The following is an 18,958-nucleotide window of genomic DNA, read 5'->3' as shown; positions in this document are numbered from 1 at the left end:
AGTCCAAAAATATACTTTTTAATACACTTGTAAATCAGAACCTTAGAGGATGAATTGAACCTCTATCACAATAATAAGCAAGTACTAAAAAAAAACCCTAAGACATTCAATATAGATGAAACTCAAAAGCAATGCTAAACAAAAGAAACTAGACACAAAATAGTATATATCATCCAATTCCATTTACATATGGTACAGATATCAGCAAAAACCCATTTAAGCATTTGAAATCAGGATAATGGCTATTCTTGGTGAGTGCTGGTAGTATTAAAAACTAAAAGGTGAGATTAAGGGGCTTCTGAGGACTGGCAATATCCTGTTTCTTCATCTGGATGTTCATTTCACAGATGTGTCCAGCATGTGAAAATTCATCAGCTATATATTTTTGATTTGTGTTCTTGCATATAAAAGTATACTTCAATGAAAAGCTTAAAAAGGAATTTAGGCCAAGCAGAAAGCTTAAAACGAGTTAAATTCTTTAACGCAATCCAGATATGTTCAACTAAAATGGAAAACCAATTTGGTGTAGAGAAAGCCATCACTACTTTATGATCGTTTCCAACATCCTGAAGACAGTCTATAGTCTAATCAGTCATGCACAGTCTCCAGAAAGCAAGTCTTAGACAATCTCTACTCCAAATAAGTGCATATTTGCTCAGTTGGTATTAGGTATGCAAGAAAGTGGAACCAGATGACAGTTGACCACATTCCTATAGTTGACAAACTACAAATTCAGTTTCACATTTTTAATCATTTTAATTCTAAAGCCCCATATTTGCTGATGTTTGTTCAACTGGCCTTTTAAAATTAAATGTTAAGTACTTTCAGAACCATAATAATGGCTGAATATGGTAATGCCAAGCAAAAACAAGGATTCCACTTCTAATTTTTGCAACATTTTAAATTAAATGTTATGGGAAGCTTTATGTACTTGATGAAAGTCGCTAAAGACTGTATTACTGCATGAAACTCCTCTATGGACTGAAATTCTGGCTGTGAGAATCCCGTCCCTTTACCCATTTTACAAATGAGAAAACTATAATTTTCTGTTTTATAACCCTGTTTTATATCCTCAAAGCTCAGACTCAGGCCTGGTGCGCAGTAAATACTCAACGAAAGGTTTGGAGAGGTGTGCCAATTGCCCAAGGTCACCCACCCTTCCTGCTTCCTTCGGAAGTGAATCCGACAGGAAGGTGAGCGGTGGGGCTGGGTGGTGAATCTGAGGTGAGCCACCCAGACTTCAGCGAGGGGAGCGGCCTTAGGTTTCCCGGGGATCTTCCAACGTGCGTGTTTGGGGCGCCTCGCCCTTCTCAGAGGTTTACACCACCCTGTTACTCAGAGATGAACCACTTTTGTTTCTTCCAGCTGGCAACCACAGGTCCTCCGGGCTCTCTAGAGCGGAGGCGGTTGTTCTTGCCTAGAGCCAGGACTCGGAGGAAGTGGACGCACCCGGGATGTGAGTGACAAGTACACCCGGAGGGCGGGGAAAGTAGCAGGACCTTAATCACCAGGCTAGTCCCGGGCGGGCCTCGGGGAACCGGGAAACGAGAGGCGGTCTAGAGGAGGGGGGGCAGGATGAGAGGTCTCAAGAGGGGCGTGGGTCTGAGCATCCGCCCCGGTTCTCCCTGCTGTCCCTGTCGCGCTGCAGCCCAGCGACCACCGTTTGTCCGTAAAGTCTGCAGAGCACCCCCTCCCCGGGCAGCGGGACCTGGCAGGCTGGGGCTAGTCGTGCTGCCGCCTGCCCGCCGCCCTGGCCGGCTGTGCCCGGAGGGCCGCGCGGGGCGGAGATCAGTCGGCGGGGGCGGGCGCCAGTCTAGGCGGCAGGTCCGCGCGCAGCACTCGCCCGCAGAGCCTCGCGGAGCAGCCGCCGCCACCGCGCGCCCCCAGCTCGCCCTGGGTGGCCTCTGCCCGCGTCTCCAGGAGGGCAGCGGCACGCGTGCCCGGCCGCGAGACCCACGACGCAGGCTTGAGAAAGGAAGTGAGTGCCCAGGAGCTGGGCCCCGGCGGGGAATGGAGACTGGCGGGGAAGGGAGGCTGCGATGGGCACCGCTGGTTCCCCAGACCCCCGCTCCTGCGTTTATGCGGCTTCCTGCATGTAAATAGCTGTTGAATTAAAAATCTCGTGATCAGCTTGTGACCACCTTCTCCGACCTTGAGCATCTGACTTCGCAAAATAAACTCTCAGTCCAGCAGCGGTGCTGACCTTACGGGTGGGGAGGGGTTTCTTACCCACCCACCACATTCCCCTGGGCCCTGGGACCCTCCCTGCATACTTGGCAAAAGACAGACCAGTGGCCTTCGGACCCACTCCCTCTCTGTTCTTCCAGAGCGAGCATTCGGTCTGTTTCCCTCTCTGTCTCTCTGTCTGCCTGTGTCTGTCTTGACTGAGTTTTCTATAAAGGACTACCGGAAGTGGGCCACTTGGTTTCCCCAGGGAAGGCAGGTGTGCTGGTGGTGCGCTTTGCTTCTAGTTCTGATCTTTAACACCCTAGGTCTGCTTTCCCAGCCGAAGCTTGAGGCTTTCTTCAACAAGCAACAGCTTGCTGCAGTTCACTCTCGAAAAGAAAGGCGCAGAAAAGATAGGAGTGGAATGTGGGGAAACCAGATTGTCTAATTTTTGCCTGAATTTCGTTGTAAGGGAATCACCACCTATTGCCTGTTTTTTAAATGAGAAATACCTTACTGCCCAGGTTAGGTAAAGAAAAATCCTGTCTAATTGCTCCCAAAACAAGCAGTGAGGAGTCATTTTAAAAGTAAGGTTATTTTCTTTATGTACAAAACATTTTAAATAACAAAGCCTCAAAGCATAGCATTAAAAAAGCTGTAAGGATCCTAAAGTCAAATATTTCAATACCATGTTAAAGAATTTGACAGTGAAAGAGGTATCTTTATTGTCTCCTAAATGGGAAGATTTATGTTAGTTAAAATGTTTGGTGAAGGTACTGAGAATTTAGCTCATAGTTTTAAGTGTTGTATTTCATATTAACTTTGTAATATTATCAAGAATATGTCCCAGAGTGCTGGTTGAGAGTTTGGAGTTAGAACCTGAATTGATCTAACCTGCTGTGTGACTTCTGGCTTTTCTGAGACTGTGTTTCCTCATTTCTAAATGGGATTGCTGAGAGGATGGAGATAACACAAGGATAGTAGTTATCCCAGAGTACATCATTCTGAATGATGTACACAATAAAATAACACCTGAGGCTGAAGATGACAGTGAGGTGGTTAGGCCCAATATAATCATTGCATGACGCTGCCCATGCAAGAAGTCTTGTATGTTCCTCTGTGCATTGGGAGGTGCAAACATTAGGATCCTTTAGTCGCCTCTGAACTCTTGAAGTTGAGTGGAACAAATGAAATCTGTTCTAAGCCTGTTCAGATTTGCAGCATTTATCTTGTGATTCTCTTTTGCTTATGAATGTGAACAGTGACACTGGTGGTTTAATTATTGCTTTTTATAATTTTTTTAACTTTTAAATGAAATGTAGTTGATGTACAGCATTATAAGTTACAGATGTACAACAGTGATTCACAATTTTAAAGGCTATACCTCATTTATACTTATAAAATATTGGCTATATTCCCTGTGTTATACAATGTATCCTATAAGCTATAAAGGTTATTTTATATATAATAGAATAGTTTGTAGCTCTTAATTTCCCCTATTTTGCCCCTCCATCCTTCCCTCTCCCCACTGGTAACCACTAGTTTTTCTCTATATATGTGTTCTCTTATCTATATAGCTGTTTCCTTTTTGTTATATTCAGTAGTTTATTATTTTAGGTTCCACATATAAGTGTTATCATACAGTATTTGTCTGTCTGCCTTTTTTCACTTAGCATAATATCTTCCAAGTCCATCCATGTTGTTGGAAATGGCAAAATGTCATTCTTTTTTATGGTTGAATAATATCCCATTCCACATATTTATCCACTCATATGTTGATGGACACTTAAGCTGCTTCGTATTTTGGCCATTGTAAATAATATCTTTACAATATGTATATTTTGTATATTTTCAAATTGGTGTTTTGGGGGGATTATTTGTTTTGTTATTTTGTTTGTTTGTTTTTTGATATTTATCAGGAATGTAATTGCTGGGTCATATGATAGCTCTATTTTTAGTTTTTTGAAAAACCTCCATAATGTTTTCCACACTGGCTACACCAATTTACATTTTCACCAACAAGTATTGAAGGTTCCCTTTTCTCCATGTCCTCACCAACGTTTGTTATTTCTAGTCTTTTTGATCATCACCATTGTGACAGGTATGAGACTGTATCTCACTGTGGTTTTAATTTGCACTTTTCTGGTGATTAACGATGTTGAGCATCTTTCTTGTGCCTGTTGGCCATCTATATGTCTTCTTTGGAGAGATGTTTATTTAAGTCTTCTGCCCATTTTTTGAGTGGGTAGGGTTTTTTTTAATTGAGCTGTATAAGCTGTTGGTATGTTTTAGAAATCAATCCCTTGTCTGTCACATCTTCTACAAATATTTTCTCCCATTCTATATGTTGTCCTTTCATTTTGTTTACAGCTTCCTTTGCTGTACAAAAGCTTTTAAGTCTAATTAGGTCCCATTTGTTTATTTTTGCTTTTATCTCATTTGCTTTAGGAGACAGATACCAAAAAAATGTTGCTACCATTTATGTCAAAGGGCGTTCTGTCTATGGTTTCTTCTAGGAGTTTTATGGTTTCTGGTTACATTTAGGTCTTTAATCCATTTTGAATTTTTGTATATAGTGTTAGAGAGTGTTCTAATTTCATTCTTTTACATGTAACTGTCCAGTTTTCCCAGTAGTACTTATTGAAGAGACTATCTTTTCTCCATTGAATATTCTTGTCTTCTTTGTTGTAGATTAATTGACCATAAGCGTGCGGGTTTAGTTTTGAGCTCTCTGTTCTATTCCATTGATCTAAGTGTCTGTTTTTGTGCCAGTCCCATACTGTTTTGAGTACTGTAGCCTCGTAGTATAATCTGAAATCAGGAAGCATGATTCTTCTAGTACTGTTCTTCCTTTTCAAGCTTGTTTTCACTATTTGTGGGTTTTTGTGTTTCCATACAAATTTTTAAATTATTTGTTCTAGATCTGTGAAAAATGCCTTTGGTTATTTTTATAGGGATTACACTTTCTGTAAATTTCCTTGCATGGTATCATCATTTTAACAATATTAATTCTTCCAACCCATGAACATAGTATATCTTTCCATCTGTTTGTATTATCTTCCATTTCTTTCATCAGCGTCTAGTAAATAGATCCAAGTACAGATCTTTTACCTCTTAGATTAGTTTATAACTAAGTATTTTATTCTTTTAGATGTAGTGGTTAAGTAGGATTGTTTCCTTAATTTCTCTGATAGTTCATTGTTAGTGTACAGAAATGCAACAGATACTATATATATATATATAAATGGCAACCCACTCCAGTGTTCTTGCCTGGAGAATCCCAGGGACAGGGAAGCCTGGTGGGCTGCCGTCTGTGGGGTCACACAGAGTTGGACACAACTGAAGTGACTTAGCAGCAGCAGCAGGAATGTTACCAAATTCATTGATTAGCTCTAGTAGTTTTCTGGTGGCATCTTTAGGGTTTTCTATATATAGTGTCATGTCATCTGCAAACAGTGACAGTTTTACTGCTTCCTCTCCAGTTTGGCTTCCTTTTTTTTCTTTTTCTTGTCTAATTGCTGTGGCTAGGTCTTCCAATACTGTGTTGTATAAAAGTGGCTATAGTGGGCATCTTGTCTTGATCCTGATCTTTTATTTTTTTACTTATATGCATCAGGTCTTAGTTGCAACACGTGGGATCCTTCATGGCCTCACAGGGGCTCTAGCTGTGGCATGCAGACTTCAGTAGTTGCAGCCTGTGGGCTCTCTAGTTTTGGCACAGAGGCTCTGGAGTGCACAGGCTCAGTAGTTGCTCCAGGGAATGTGGGATCTTGTTCCCCTACAGGGGATCGAACCTGTGTCCCCTTCATTGCAAGGTGGATTCTTAACCACTGGACCACCAGTGAAGTCCCTGTTCCTGATTTTATAGGGAAACGCTTTCACCTTTTCATCACTGAGAATGATGTTTATTGTGGGTTTCTCATTTATGACCTTTATTATGTTGAGGTAGGTTTCCTCTATGCCCACTTTCTTGAGAGTTTTTACTATAATTAGTGGTTGGTGGTTTAGTTACTAAGTCATGTCCAACTCTTGTGACCAAATGGACTGGAGCCTGCCAGGCTCCCCTATCCACGGGATTTAGTGCTTAATATTAAAAAGAATGTTCCTCAGAGGTCACCGTGGTCCTAGCTTAATACTGATCTAATTAGGTTGAAGGGAGGAACGGAGTCCTGGAGCTAATTTTTTAAGTGGCTGTTTTGACTTAAGAGTGTAAGATGAAGACTAGCATCAGCTGGAGTTTGTTATGAATGCAGGGTTTCCACATCATTCCCAGATCTGCTGACTAGAACCTGTATGTTAATAAGATCCTGCTGAATAGAATCTGCATATAAATAAGATCCACAGGGTTCCTGTGCACTTTCCCTTAGAGAGACCCTTTCCCGAGCCCTTTGCATACACTGATGATTTTCAAGAACAGGCCTTATGAAAACCGGGATTTCTTATAAGCTGTCTTTACCTCACAAAGTAAAAAAGATTTGTCATCACTTCAATGACTGATCTTTATTTCAAATCTTAAAATAGCCAGGAGGTATTTATCATTTGCCTCCTACTTAAAGAGAACTGACATTTTTAAGTTCTGCAAATTTGGGGTTCCAGTCTTCCTATTATACTCAAAACACTCAGTTTTGAAACTGCTTAGCTTCATTCACATTGGAGAAGGAAATGGCAACTCACTCCAGTGTTCTTGCCTGGAGAATCCCAGGGACAGGGGAGCCTGGTGGGCTGCTGTCTATGGGGTCACACAGAGTCGGACACAACAGAAGCAACTTAGCAGCAGCAGCTTCATTCATCCTAGTTCCTCCAATGATGGGACACTGTGGGTTTGAAGCACTCACTTCATCTGTACTTTGAAGAGTGGGATTATATGTCTATCACTCCTGTTTTAAATATTTTGCCAAAAGTGTGTCCAAAAACTTATATGATATATATAATATAAAGTGGTAACTCAAGTAAGTTGAATATGTGCTGCCCCTGGCCACCCTGGGGCTGATCCACCACTCAGGAGCAGAGGGCCTCTCTCGCCCTCTCTGCTGCTGCAGGTCACCCTGGAGCTGATCCCCCACCACTGCCGAGCTCTGGCCCCAGCCTCTCCTCTCCTCCTGCTCTGTGCTAGGAACTGGTGGTGCTGGTCACTACCCTGCTCCCATCTCCGTCTCCAGTGTGATCTCTGCGAGGCTGCTTCCCAGGCCACCAGTGCCTCTTCAGACTGCTGCTGCCATGTTGTCCTATGGACATCCAGTCCACCAGAGAAGGGAATGGCAAAGACCTCTAAGGAGGCCTTACAGAAGCTGAGAAAAGCAGAGAAGCAAAAGGCAAGGAGGAAGGGAAGATAACACAACTGAATGCAAAGTTCCAGAGAATAGTAAGGAGAGATAAGAAAGCCTTCTTAAGTGTACAATGCAAAGAAATAGAGGAAAACAATAGAGTTGGAACAACTAGAAATCTCTTTAAGAAAACTGGATAGAGCAAGGGAACATTTCATTGCAAAGATAGGCACAATAAAGGACAAAAATGGTAAGAACCTACAAAAGCAAAAGAGATTAAGAAAAGGAGGCAAGAATACACGGAAGATGGTGTGATCACTCATCTAGAGCCAGGCATCCTGGAATGCGAAGTCAAGCGGTCCTTAGGAAGCATCATTACAAACAAAGCTAGTGAAAGTTATGGAATTCCAGCTGAACTATTTCAAATCCTAAAAGATAATGCTGTGAAAGTGCTGCACTCAATATGCCAACAAATTTGGAAAACTCAGCACTGGCCACAGGACTGGAAAAGGTCAGCTTTCATTCCAGTTCCAAAGAAAGGCAATGTTCAAACTGCAGCACAATTGCACTCATCTCATGTGCTAGCTGAAGAAGGCAATGGCACCCCACTCCAGTACTCTTGCCTGGAAAATCCCATGGACAGAGGAGCCTGGTAGGCTGCAGTCCATGGGGTCGCTAAGAGTCAGACATGACTGAGCAACTTCACTTTGACTTTTCAGTTTCATGTATTGGAGAAGAAAATGGCAACCCACTCCAGTATTCTTGCCTAGGGAATCCCAGGGATGGGGGAGCCTGGTGGGCTGCCGTCTGTGGGGTTGCACAGGGTTGGACACGACTGAAGCGACTTAGCAGCAGCAGCAGCAGCAGGTGCTAGCAAAGTAATGCTGAAAATTTTCCAAGCCAGGCTTCAACAGTACATGAACTGTGAACTTCCAGATATTCAAGCTGGATTTAGAAAAGGCAAAGGAACCAGAGATCGAATTGTCAACATCGGTTGAATCATTGAAAAAGCAAGAGTTCCAGAGAAACATCTACTTCTGCTTTATTGACTATGCCAAAGCGTTTGACTGTGTGGATCACAACAAACTGTGCAAAATTCTTAAAGAGATGGAAATACCAGACCACCTTATCTGCCTCCTGAGAAATCTGTATGAAGTCAAGAAGCAAGAGTTAGAATAGGACATGGAACAGACTGGTTCCAAATTAGGAAAGGAGTACATCAAGGCTGTATATTGTCACCCTGCTTGTTTAACTTATATGCAGAGTACATCATACGAAATGCTGGGCTGGATGAAGCACAAGCTGGAATCAAGATTGCTGGGAGAAATATCAATAACTTCAGATATGCAGATGACACCCCCTTATGGCAGAAAATGAAGAAGGACTAAAGAGCCTCTTGATGAACGTGAAAGAGGAGAATGAAGAAGTTGGCTTAAAACTCAACATTCAAAATACTAAGATCATGGCATCTGGTCCTATCACTTCATGGCAAATAGATGAGGAAACAATGGAAAAAGTGACAGACTATTTTCTTGGGCTCCAAAATCCCTGCAAATAATGATTGCAGCCATGAAGTTAAAAGATGCTTGCTCCTTGAAAGAAAACCAATAACCAACCAAGACAGCATATTACAAAGCAGAGACATCACTTTGCTGACAAAGGTCTGTCTAGTCAGACCTATGGTTTTTCCAGTAGTCATGTACGGATGTGAGAGTTGGACTATAAGGAAAGCTGAGTGCCAAAGAATAGATGTTTTTGTACTATGGTGTTGGAGAAGACTCTTGAGAGTCCCTTGTACTGCAAGGAGATCAAATCAGTCAATACTAAAGGAAATCAATCCTGAATATTCATTGGAAGGATTCATGCTGAAGCTGAAGCTCCCATACTTTGGACACCTGATGAGAAGAATAGACTCATTAGAAAAGACCCTGATGGTGGGAAAAATTGAACGTGGAGGGAGAAGGGGACTACAGAGGATGAGATGGTTAGATGGCATCACTGACTCGATGGACATGAGTTTGAGCAAGTTCCAGGAGTTGGTGATGTACAGGGAAGCCTGGCCTGCTGCAGTGCTTGGGGTCACAAAGAATCAATTGGACATGACTAAGCAATTAAACTGAACTGATACACAGAGTTCAGTTCAGTCACTCAGTCGTATCCGACTCTTTGCGACCCCATGGACTGCAGCACGCCAGGCCTCCTGTCCATCGCCAACTCCTGGAGTTGACTCAAACTCATGCCCATTGAGTCAGTGATGCCATCCAACCATCTCAAACTCTGTGGTCCCCTTCTCCTCCTGCCTTCAATCTTTCCCAGCATCAGGGTCTTTTCAAATGAGTCAGCTCTTCACATCAGGTAGCCAAAGTATTGGAGTTTCAGCTTCAACATCGTCCTTCCAATGAACATTTAGGACTGATTTCCTCTAGGATGGACTGGTTGGATCTCCTTGCAGTCCAAGGGACTCTTAAGAGTCTTCTCCAACACCACAGTTCAAAAGCATCAATTCTTTGGCACTCAGCTTTCTTTATAGTCCAGCTCTCACATCCATACCTGACTACTGGAAAAACCATAGCGTTGACTAGATGGACCTTTGTTGGCAAAGTAATGTCTCTGCTTTTTAATATGCTATCTAGGCTGGTCATAGCTTTCCTTCCAAGGAGTAGGTGTCCTTTAATTTCATGGCTGCAGTCACCATCTGGAGTGATTTTGGAGCCCCAAAAAATAAAGTCTGCCACTGTTTCCACTGTTTCTCCATCTATTTGCCATGAAGTGATGGGACCGGATGCCATGATGTTTATTTTCTGAATGTTGAGCTTTAAGCCAACTTTTTCACTCTCCTTTCACTTTCATCAAGAGGCTCTTTAGTTCTTCTTCACTTTCTTCCATACACAGAAGATACGCAGAAGAACTGTATGAAAAAGCTCTGGATGACCTGGGGTAACCATAATAGTGTGATCACTGACCTAGAGCCAAACATTCTGGACTGTGAAGTCAGGTGGGCCTTAGGAAGTATCACTGTGAACAAAGCTAATGGAGGTAATAGAATCCCAGCTGAACTGGAACGATGCTGTTAAAGTGCCGCACTCTAAGCCAGCAAATCTGGAAAACTTTGCAGTGGCCACAGGCCTGGAAAAGGTCAATCTTCATTCCAATCCCAAAGAAAGGCAATGCCAAAGAATGTTCAAATTACTGTACAATTGCACTAATCTCAGTGGTAGCAAGATTATGCTCAAAATCCTATGCAGTAGGCTTCAGCAGTACGTGAGCCAAGAACTTCCAGATATACAAGCTGGAATTATAAAAGGCAGAGGAACCAGAGATCAAATTGCTGACATTTGTTGGACCATGAAGAAAGCAACAGAATTCAAATAAAACATATGCTTCATTGACTATGCTAAATCCTTTGACTGTGTGGTTCACAACAAACTGTGGAATATTCTTAATGAGACAGGAGTACCAGACCACATTACCTGCCTCCTGAGAAACCTGTATGCAGGTCAAGAAGCAACCGTTAGAACTGGACATGGAACAAAGGACTGGTTCCAAATTAGGAAAGGAGTATGTCAAGGGTGTATATTGTCACCCTGCTTATTTAACTTATATGCGTCATGCGAAATGCTGGGCTGGGTGACTCACAAGCTGGAATCAAGATGGACATGTGAATGGACATGAGTTTGAGCAAGCTTTGGGAGATGGTGAGGGACAAGGAAGACTAGCATGCCTAGCATACGACCAGGGGGTCACAAAGAGAGGGGCATGAGTTAGTGACTGAACAACAAGAACAAATTATTAATGACCTGTATCTCTTATGTGCTTAAGATAAAACTACATGTTATATGACTAAACAAGTAACTATTTTGTTCTGGTTTTTTTTTTTAATTTTCATACCAGAAAATGTCCTTACTATTTTATAGGTGAATGTAATAATACCTATGTATAGATATTCTTTTTAAAATCAATTCTTTTTAAGTATAATATGCATACAATAAAATGCATCAAAGTATACATTTCAATTCAATGCCTTTTATTGTATGTAAATTACACTTTAATAAATGTGATTTTTTATGTCAAGGATTGTCATGATTTGTTGCCTATTGCTAAAGTAGTTCATAGAAGGTCAAGAAAAGTCAGGAGAAAGGGATGGATGCATGGGGCAGGCACAGAAAATAAATAGCTAGGTGGACCTGGGAGGGTAGAAAGTTTAAAGTACAAGAGATTTAGAAGAGATCATTTTTATAAGACTTTTTGTCTTTAAAGTTAAGATGCTGAATTTAGTATCAGGAACTCTGCAGCATTTTTGAGGAGGGGACTAAAAATGAGAGAAAAGAAAGTTTTGCTCTGCAGAGTCTACCTGATGAGCCTCAGTTTCATTCTGGTCCGTCTGCCTTTTTTCACGTAGACACCTGTATTTGCCACAATGCTCTCATCCAGTGACTTTGCATCTGCTTCCTGGGAGCTTGTGGTCCGAGTTGATCATCCAAATGAAGAGGAGCAGAAGGACATCACACTGAGAGTGTCTGGAGACCTGCACATTGGGGGAGTGATGCTCAAGTTAGTGGAACAGATAAGTAAGTTGCTGCTTATTTATGGTTTCTTATGTTGCATCATCACTGAATGACCGAACTAGGCTGTCTGACTATCTAAGTTTTTCTGATCATCCATCTTGCAATGGCCCCTTTCTACAGGAAGAAGAGAAATGGGGAGCCCTGAATGAGCCCAAACAACCCCCTGACCCCCTCTGTCAAAACTTAAGTCTTTGGTAGCAAACTGAAGCTCCCCAGTAGGTGTAATAACCTGTTTGCACTGGAATGAGGTCACCCTCCATGGTGACATCTAGGGTAACCTTAGACCACACCTGGGGCCTTAGACTGTTACATGATTTTTTGTCAATGCTTGATTGCTCTGTGAGCAAGCAGCCTGGTACCAGTGTCCTTACCTACCATTTGCTACTAGTCCTTGTTTAAACAAGGAAAGAAGTCTTCAGGGTCAGAGTCTTCACATCAGGAGTCAACGCGATGGACCTAGAATTTAATAATGTTTTATTTTCTTTGCATTTATTTTTTTGTCTTCTATTTAAGACCACAGATGTTGGCTTTTCACTTATACTAGTGATATAAAGTATTTTTAAGTTGTCTTCATTGGAGTATAACATACATACAAAAAGTGCAATTATCAAAAGTGTATAATTCAGTGAATTTTCACAAAGTCATATTACCACCACCCAAATCAAGATATAAAACAATACCTGTTCCCCTACCCAAGTCCCACATCTGACACCTCCCAGCCACTGTCCCACTAAGGGTAGCTATTACCCTGAATTGTTACTCCAAAGGAATAATTTTACTTGTTTTCAAACTGTATATATGTGGAATTATACAGGATAATATACCCTAAAGCATCTGCTTTCTTTCATGCCACATTATGTCTGTGACATTTATCCATTTTATTGCATATAGTTTGGGTTCTTTGATTCTCATTGCTGTATAATACTCCATTATATGATTTTTCCCCCACAATTTATCCATTTACCTGATGGTTTATGGATATTGGGTTCTTTACATATAGGGGCTTTTATAGATAGTACCTGTCTTAGGTAAGTATAGGCATTTCTGTTGGGCATACAGATCAGAGAAAAGTTACTGAATCATAGGACTTTCCAAAATAGTTACAGCATTACAGCATTTATTCTACACTGCGCTGTGCACAGTCACTTCAGTCACATCTGACTCTTTATGACCCCATGGACTATAGCCCGCCAGGCTCCTCTGTCTATGGGATTCTCCAGGCAAGAATACTGCAGTGGGTTGCCATGCCCTCCTCCAGGGAATCTTCCCAGCCCAGGGATTGAACCCACATCTCCTGTACTGCAGGCAGATTCTTTACCACGGAGCCATGGGGGAAGCCTACAGCATTTATACTTCTACTAATAGCACTGAGAGAAAGGTTTTCTAATTTAAAAAGCGAGAAAGAGGGAGAAACCATATTTTAAGTAAAAGTACTGGTGACTCTTAATTTAGCAAAGTAAAAGATTGACTATGACTCTAACATTGGCAAAGGGGAAAGATTCAATCTTGATGCCAAGGGGCATTGAAAAGTGGAAGGGTTCAGTGTTGATGCTACTATTGAGAGATAAAATATTCAGCTCTGATTTTAGTGTCAACAATTTTGGAAACTGGTAATGCAGTGGTACTGATAAGAGGTGGACATTCCTGAGAAGGGTGAAATGTAAACTTCTCAGTAGTTCTGTATGTACTTTGACTGGAAGCTTTTGATGTTCCCTTGTGAGCTGGTGTCTGAAGGATTCATCTATTTTTCCTCACTGTTGTGGTGGTGTTAGTAGTGCATGGGCCAAGTTGTACCATATGGGCTTAGTTGTCCCACAGCAGGTGGGTTCTTAGTTCCCTGATCAGGGATCAAACCCACATGCCCTGCATTGGAAGGGGGACTCTTAACCACCAGACCACCAGGGACCTGGAAGGATCCATTTCTATTAGAGAAATCATCTCAATTAAACAAAGCCTTGCTTCTGGCCTTCCCAGAAAGGACCATGGCACTGAGGGACTTGGGAGAAGAAAACTTTAGCATTTCATCGTGAATAAACGTTGTATGTTTCTGTTCCTTCCATAGTATTTAAATGTAAAGAAGGTGAGGTTCAGTCGGTCTTCTAGCTGCCTTGTCTTAGGGACTTGGACAAGAAGCCAAGAATGATGGAGCCTTGGGTTGTAGGAAGAGATGAGAGTGGAAGACCAGCATTGGCTTTGGTTTTGCACATGCAGGACTTGACTCCAGGGTGCAGGTGCTTGCTCTCACTTTTCTGCGCTCTGTTCTCTATTCTTGCAGACATAGCCCAGGACTGGTCAGACTTTGCCCTTTGGTGGGAACAGAAACATTGCTGGCTTCTGAAAACACACTGGACTCTGGACAAATGTGGGGTCCAGGCAGATGCAAAGCTTGTCTTTACCCCTCAGCATAAAATGCTTCGCCTCCGCCTGCCAAACATGAAGACAGTCCGACTGCGAGTCAGCTTCTCGACTGTGGTCTTCAGAGCTGTCAGCGACATCTGCAGAGCCCTGAGTGAGTCCCCACAGGCGGGCACCTCTACCCTCTGTACTCTCAGCAAAAGAGGACAGGAAAATACACGCACTTCTGCCCACAAGTGGTTGGCTTTACATCCCTTATTAGGAGCACAGTTTTCAAGCCCAGTTCTGGGGACTTTAGCCATTTAAGTGAAGTTAAACCAGATGGAACATTATCAGAGTAAATCAGGTTCATTTTCCCAAAGCTTAAAGCTCAAAGTCTCAAAAGAGATTTGTAAACAGGAAAGACAACTCCATTAAGATTTCCACCCCCAAACTCATTTCCCTAAGCCATACTGAAATTGCTATATTGAAGACAAACGAAAAGAATTCCATTAAATCATTATCACCATAGAGCTGATATGTCTATGTTGTTTTTGAGATAATGGTGATGCAATGTCTTAATTGCTTCCCTAACACTTGGCTCCAGTAAATAACTCTGTACATAAACATCATTTGTGGAGTTTATTTTAAGCAGAAATGTATGCTTAATTATGGATCAAAAATTTTAACAGTCTTTAGGGACAACACTGCCCAAACCATTTCTTCTTTCTGGGACTTCCATAATATTAGCAAACTCTGGGTAAGGAAGCATATTTTTTGAAAGTGTGTGTAGGTATATTCTTGAGTTCCAAGACTAGTATTTAGGATTTGAACACAGTATACACACTATGTGAGTGGGTGATCTATCTTCCCCATTAAACTGTAAACTGCTTATTCACTCCTTCAGCAAATATATATTTTGACTTGGCAGGCACTATGGTGAGTGCTAGAGATTGGTTTGGAGAAGGCCATGGCAACCCACTCTAGTACTTTTGCCTGGAAAATCCCATGGACGGAGGAGCCTGGTAGGCTGCAGTCCATGGGGTTGCCAAGAGTCAGAAATGACTGAACGACTTCACTTTCACTCTTCACTTTCATGCATTGGAGAAGGAAATGGCAACCCACTCCAGTGTTCTTGCCTGGAGAATCCCAGGGATGGGGGAGCCTGGTGGGCTGCCGTCTATGGGGTCGCACAGAGTCAGACACAACTGAAGCAACTTTGCAGCAGAGATTGGTTAGCAATAAAAATAATCCAAACCCTCTGCCCTCCCTGAGCTTCCACTGTAGCATACAGAGACCAAAAAAAAAATCATGTAAAAAATAAGATGTTAAAAGGAGGTAGGTAATGGAGGAAAAAGGGGGGAAAATCTAATAATGTACACATTATTGAGAGTGCCAGTGTTGAGTGGTGCAGGCTGGTATGGTATTATATAGGATGAAGACAGCCATTTCTTGAGCATGTCTGTTCCTAACACTTAGCACAATGCCCAACACATATCACCTGCTTGGTAACTGTTTGCTGACCAGACAAATGATTGGAAGCTTCCATTACAAAAGGTAAGTTCCAGAATTTTCCTTGATGCATGGTGAGCAAATGATATAAGCACAAAGTACCTGGCTTTCAATAATATTCTAGTGAAAATTTGAAAACAGTAAATGAGTAAAGAAAATGTACATTTCAGATACTACAGTAGACTAGAAGCACACATTATAGCTGGGGTCAAAAACTTGAAGTTTTTAAATAAACAGAAGCATTCATACATTCTTTTCTTTCTAGATTACACCTTCATGGTAACTCTAAATGACTCAACTTGGCATTTCTAATAATCACTTTTTTTTTTGGCCAAGATGCACAGCATGTAGGATCATAGTTCCTCAATGAGGGATTGAACTTTGAACCTATGCCCCCTGCAGTGAAAGTTCCAAGACCTAACCACTCAACCTCCAGGGAATTTCCTAATAATCACTTTTTATATCTGACCAACTGAACTTAAATCTAGCAACAGGATGATTTTTTTTTCTCTCAAAGAAAAGACAAGATACAAACCTTGGGCTTAGATATCAGTGGGGTTTTTGTTTTGTTTTGTTACTAATGCTACTGGAAATTTTTATTCATCTCCTGGTTTTGTGTATGAATTATGCATTTGGAATGGTTACAGGTGTGTGTTGCAACCTGACAGTCAGGTTTGTTTACTGGTAGCTCAACTGCCAGATTCAACCTCAGCTGAACTAAGAGGTGAGGATACCTGTGGAATTAGTGCATTTACCTCCAGGAAAGCTGCCCAGAGATTCTAACATGCACATTCCTTGATTTTTACCTGGGATCATAACAGCCCAGTGTACAATCAGTTCTAATTGGAAATGGCAGTTAGAAGTATATTTGATTAATGGAGGACAGTGGGGACTATCTTCTTAGCTTGAGTTCTCCAGAAGAAGACCTGAGATAAGAATTCAAGTATAAATATTATTTATTTAGAAAGTCATGCCAGGAAACACTGGCTGGGAGTGGTGAAGTGAGACTGGGAAGAGAAGGCCACTAATAAGCGAGTGTCATTAATCAGCTCACACTGTGCACAGCTGGGGCCCTCTGCGAAGTGGTGTGGTCATGCCTTGGAGCTATGCAACCAAGGGGTAAGGGAGCTGGGATGTTAATATACCATTCCACCAGTCACTGAGTCATTGAGGGCTGCTCTTGGGGAGTATTAACTCTCTGAACTCATGTGACCTGTTGCATCTCTGTCTGAAGCAGGCCCTTGGATAAAGAGATACATCCTAGCTACCACTGGAAAGAGGTCAAAATGCACCAAAATGGGGAGGGCCAGGAAATGGACAAGGTGCCTAGGATGTCTGCCACAGGGATGGAAGAAGCCACTGGGCAGACAAAGGCTCTGAGGACCACTGGTCCATAAAGAAAAAGATGGAGTCCTTGCTGGTTGCTTAAAAACCTAAAAACAGAAAAGGAAGGGGGAAAAGGAAGAAGGAAGGAGGAAGGGGGAAACTGCTAGTAAGTAAATGACACAAGAACAGCAAAACAGTAGGAAAGGTTTAAGGGGGTGGCGAGCATGGGAAGGGGCCACCATGCTAGCATTGAATATGTTTGAAATAGTTTCACAATAGATTTAAAAACAAACTAGAAATTTTCCTAGAATGAATCTCCCTCCACTGTTTGATCCCCACACACCCATTTTGGGGGTCACTGATCTTCAGTTTCTTCAAAAGGAATGTCATTTAGTTCCATTTACTTCTCAGGAATTTTTTGAGAAATAGTTTCAAATGCCCAGCATGACTCAAAGTCTTAGAAGGAATTTTCTTTTTACTTCTTGCTTTTCTTTTTTCTTTTTTATATATATTTTTTAGATATTAGAAGAGCAGAAGAACTGTCCTTATTAAAGCCTTCAGGTGAATATTTTAAAAAGAAGAAGAAAAAAGACAAAAATAATAAGGAGCCCGTAATTGAAGATATTTTAAACCTGGAGGGTTCTCCAACAATTTCAGGTCCATCTGGTAAGATTCATGATAGGTGTTTCATTATTTTAATTTATTATTAAATCCAAGAATTTCTTAAATTCTTAAGTCCCAAGAACTCTCCTCCCCTCTACTTAGCCTTTCCTCCTCTCTCCCTAATCAAGGACTAAAATTAAGGATTCCAGTGATAAGGAAAGAGTATCCAACTAATTTTAGAACAGAAAATTTTTAATAAGATATGTTATATGGCTCATTATTTTAATTGTATATATTATGCTGCTGATGAATGAAAAGCTTGAGCAGAATTGGCCATGAATTTGTGGGATAAGGAAATTTGTTAGATCATTCAAATATACTTCTCTTCCTGATTCTACCTTCACGTGACTCTTTCCTGAACTCAATTTAAATCTTGCACTGGGTATGTAACAGGAGGGGCAATAAAAATTCTAGAAAAGTGTCATTCTTTTATTTTTACAGACATGCTCAGAGATACTGCAGACTGCTCTAATAAAGCAAGTTGCATAAAATTTGTTTTTGTTTCCCAGCGCATATAAAAGTTGTTTACACTATATTGTTACCATTACGAGTACAGTAGCAGTATGTCTTTTTAAAATGTACATACCATAATTTAAAATATTTTATTGCTAAAGATGCTAACATCATCTGAGCCTTCAGCAAGTCATAGTAGTAAAATGAAAGATAACTGATCACAGTGACAAGTATAATAGTAGTGAAAAAAGCTTGAAATATTGGAGAAGTTACCAAAATGTAACACAGTCACAAAAGTAAAAACAAAAAAAGTTAAAAAACAAAAAAACATATCTTCGAAGCATCGTGAAATGAGATATGCCTGTATATAAGAATGAATCTCTAGCATGCTTGCAATATTGAGAGTTTCTTGCATAGTATATTCCAGTACAAAGAATGAAAAGGATTATTTATATTTCCCTTATGCAAAGTAGAGTCAGATGATTTATAAACCATCAACTAGCTAAGTTCTTTAAATTGGTAAGCATTGCAATTTAAGAGATTTGCCAAAAAATAAAGTATATGCATGTATTCTGTGAGAGCTCCAGTTTTCTAATAGTGCCAGAACTCACTACTGATATAAGAGAATTTTGAATTATTAAGAAGAAGATTTTGGAAGTGATTTTGGAAGTTTTT

At 41.2% G+C, this 18,958-nt stretch overlaps 1 protein-coding gene across 5 annotated transcripts in view; it reads left to right on the top strand.

The window, feature by feature from the left end:
• Nucleotides 1-1,163: 1,163 nt before the first annotated feature.
• Nucleotides 1,164-18,958, top strand: part of FERMT1 (FERM domain containing kindlin 1) — a 61,245-nt gene continuing 43,450 nt past the window's right edge. The window contains exons 1-5 of one of the 5 annotated variants that reach the window (XM_069547954.1): nt 1,164-1,193; nt 1,366-1,456; nt 11,830-11,998; nt 14,271-14,504; nt 17,687-17,833. In XM_069547954.1, the coding sequence (XP_069404055.1) occupies nt 11,848-11,998; nt 14,271-14,504; nt 17,687-17,833 (532 nt within the window). In that variant the 5' untranslated portion in view covers nt 1,164-1,193; nt 1,366-1,456; nt 11,830-11,847. Of the gene's footprint in view, nt 1,979-11,829; nt 11,999-14,270; nt 14,505-17,686; nt 17,834-18,958 lie in introns of all 5 variants that reach the window. The other 4 variants (XM_069547951.1, XM_069547953.1, XM_069547950.1 and 1 more) reach the window with 4 other exon arrangements.

Source organism: Ovis canadensis, chromosome 13 (genome assembly GCF_042477335.2).
Source record: "Ovis canadensis isolate MfBH-ARS-UI-01 breed Bighorn chromosome 13, ARS-UI_OviCan_v2, whole genome shotgun sequence".
NCBI lineage: Eukaryota > Metazoa > Chordata > Mammalia > Artiodactyla > Bovidae > Ovis > Ovis canadensis.
Note: the sequence above shows the minus strand (reverse complement) of the source record. Positions and strands in the feature narration are given on the sequence as shown.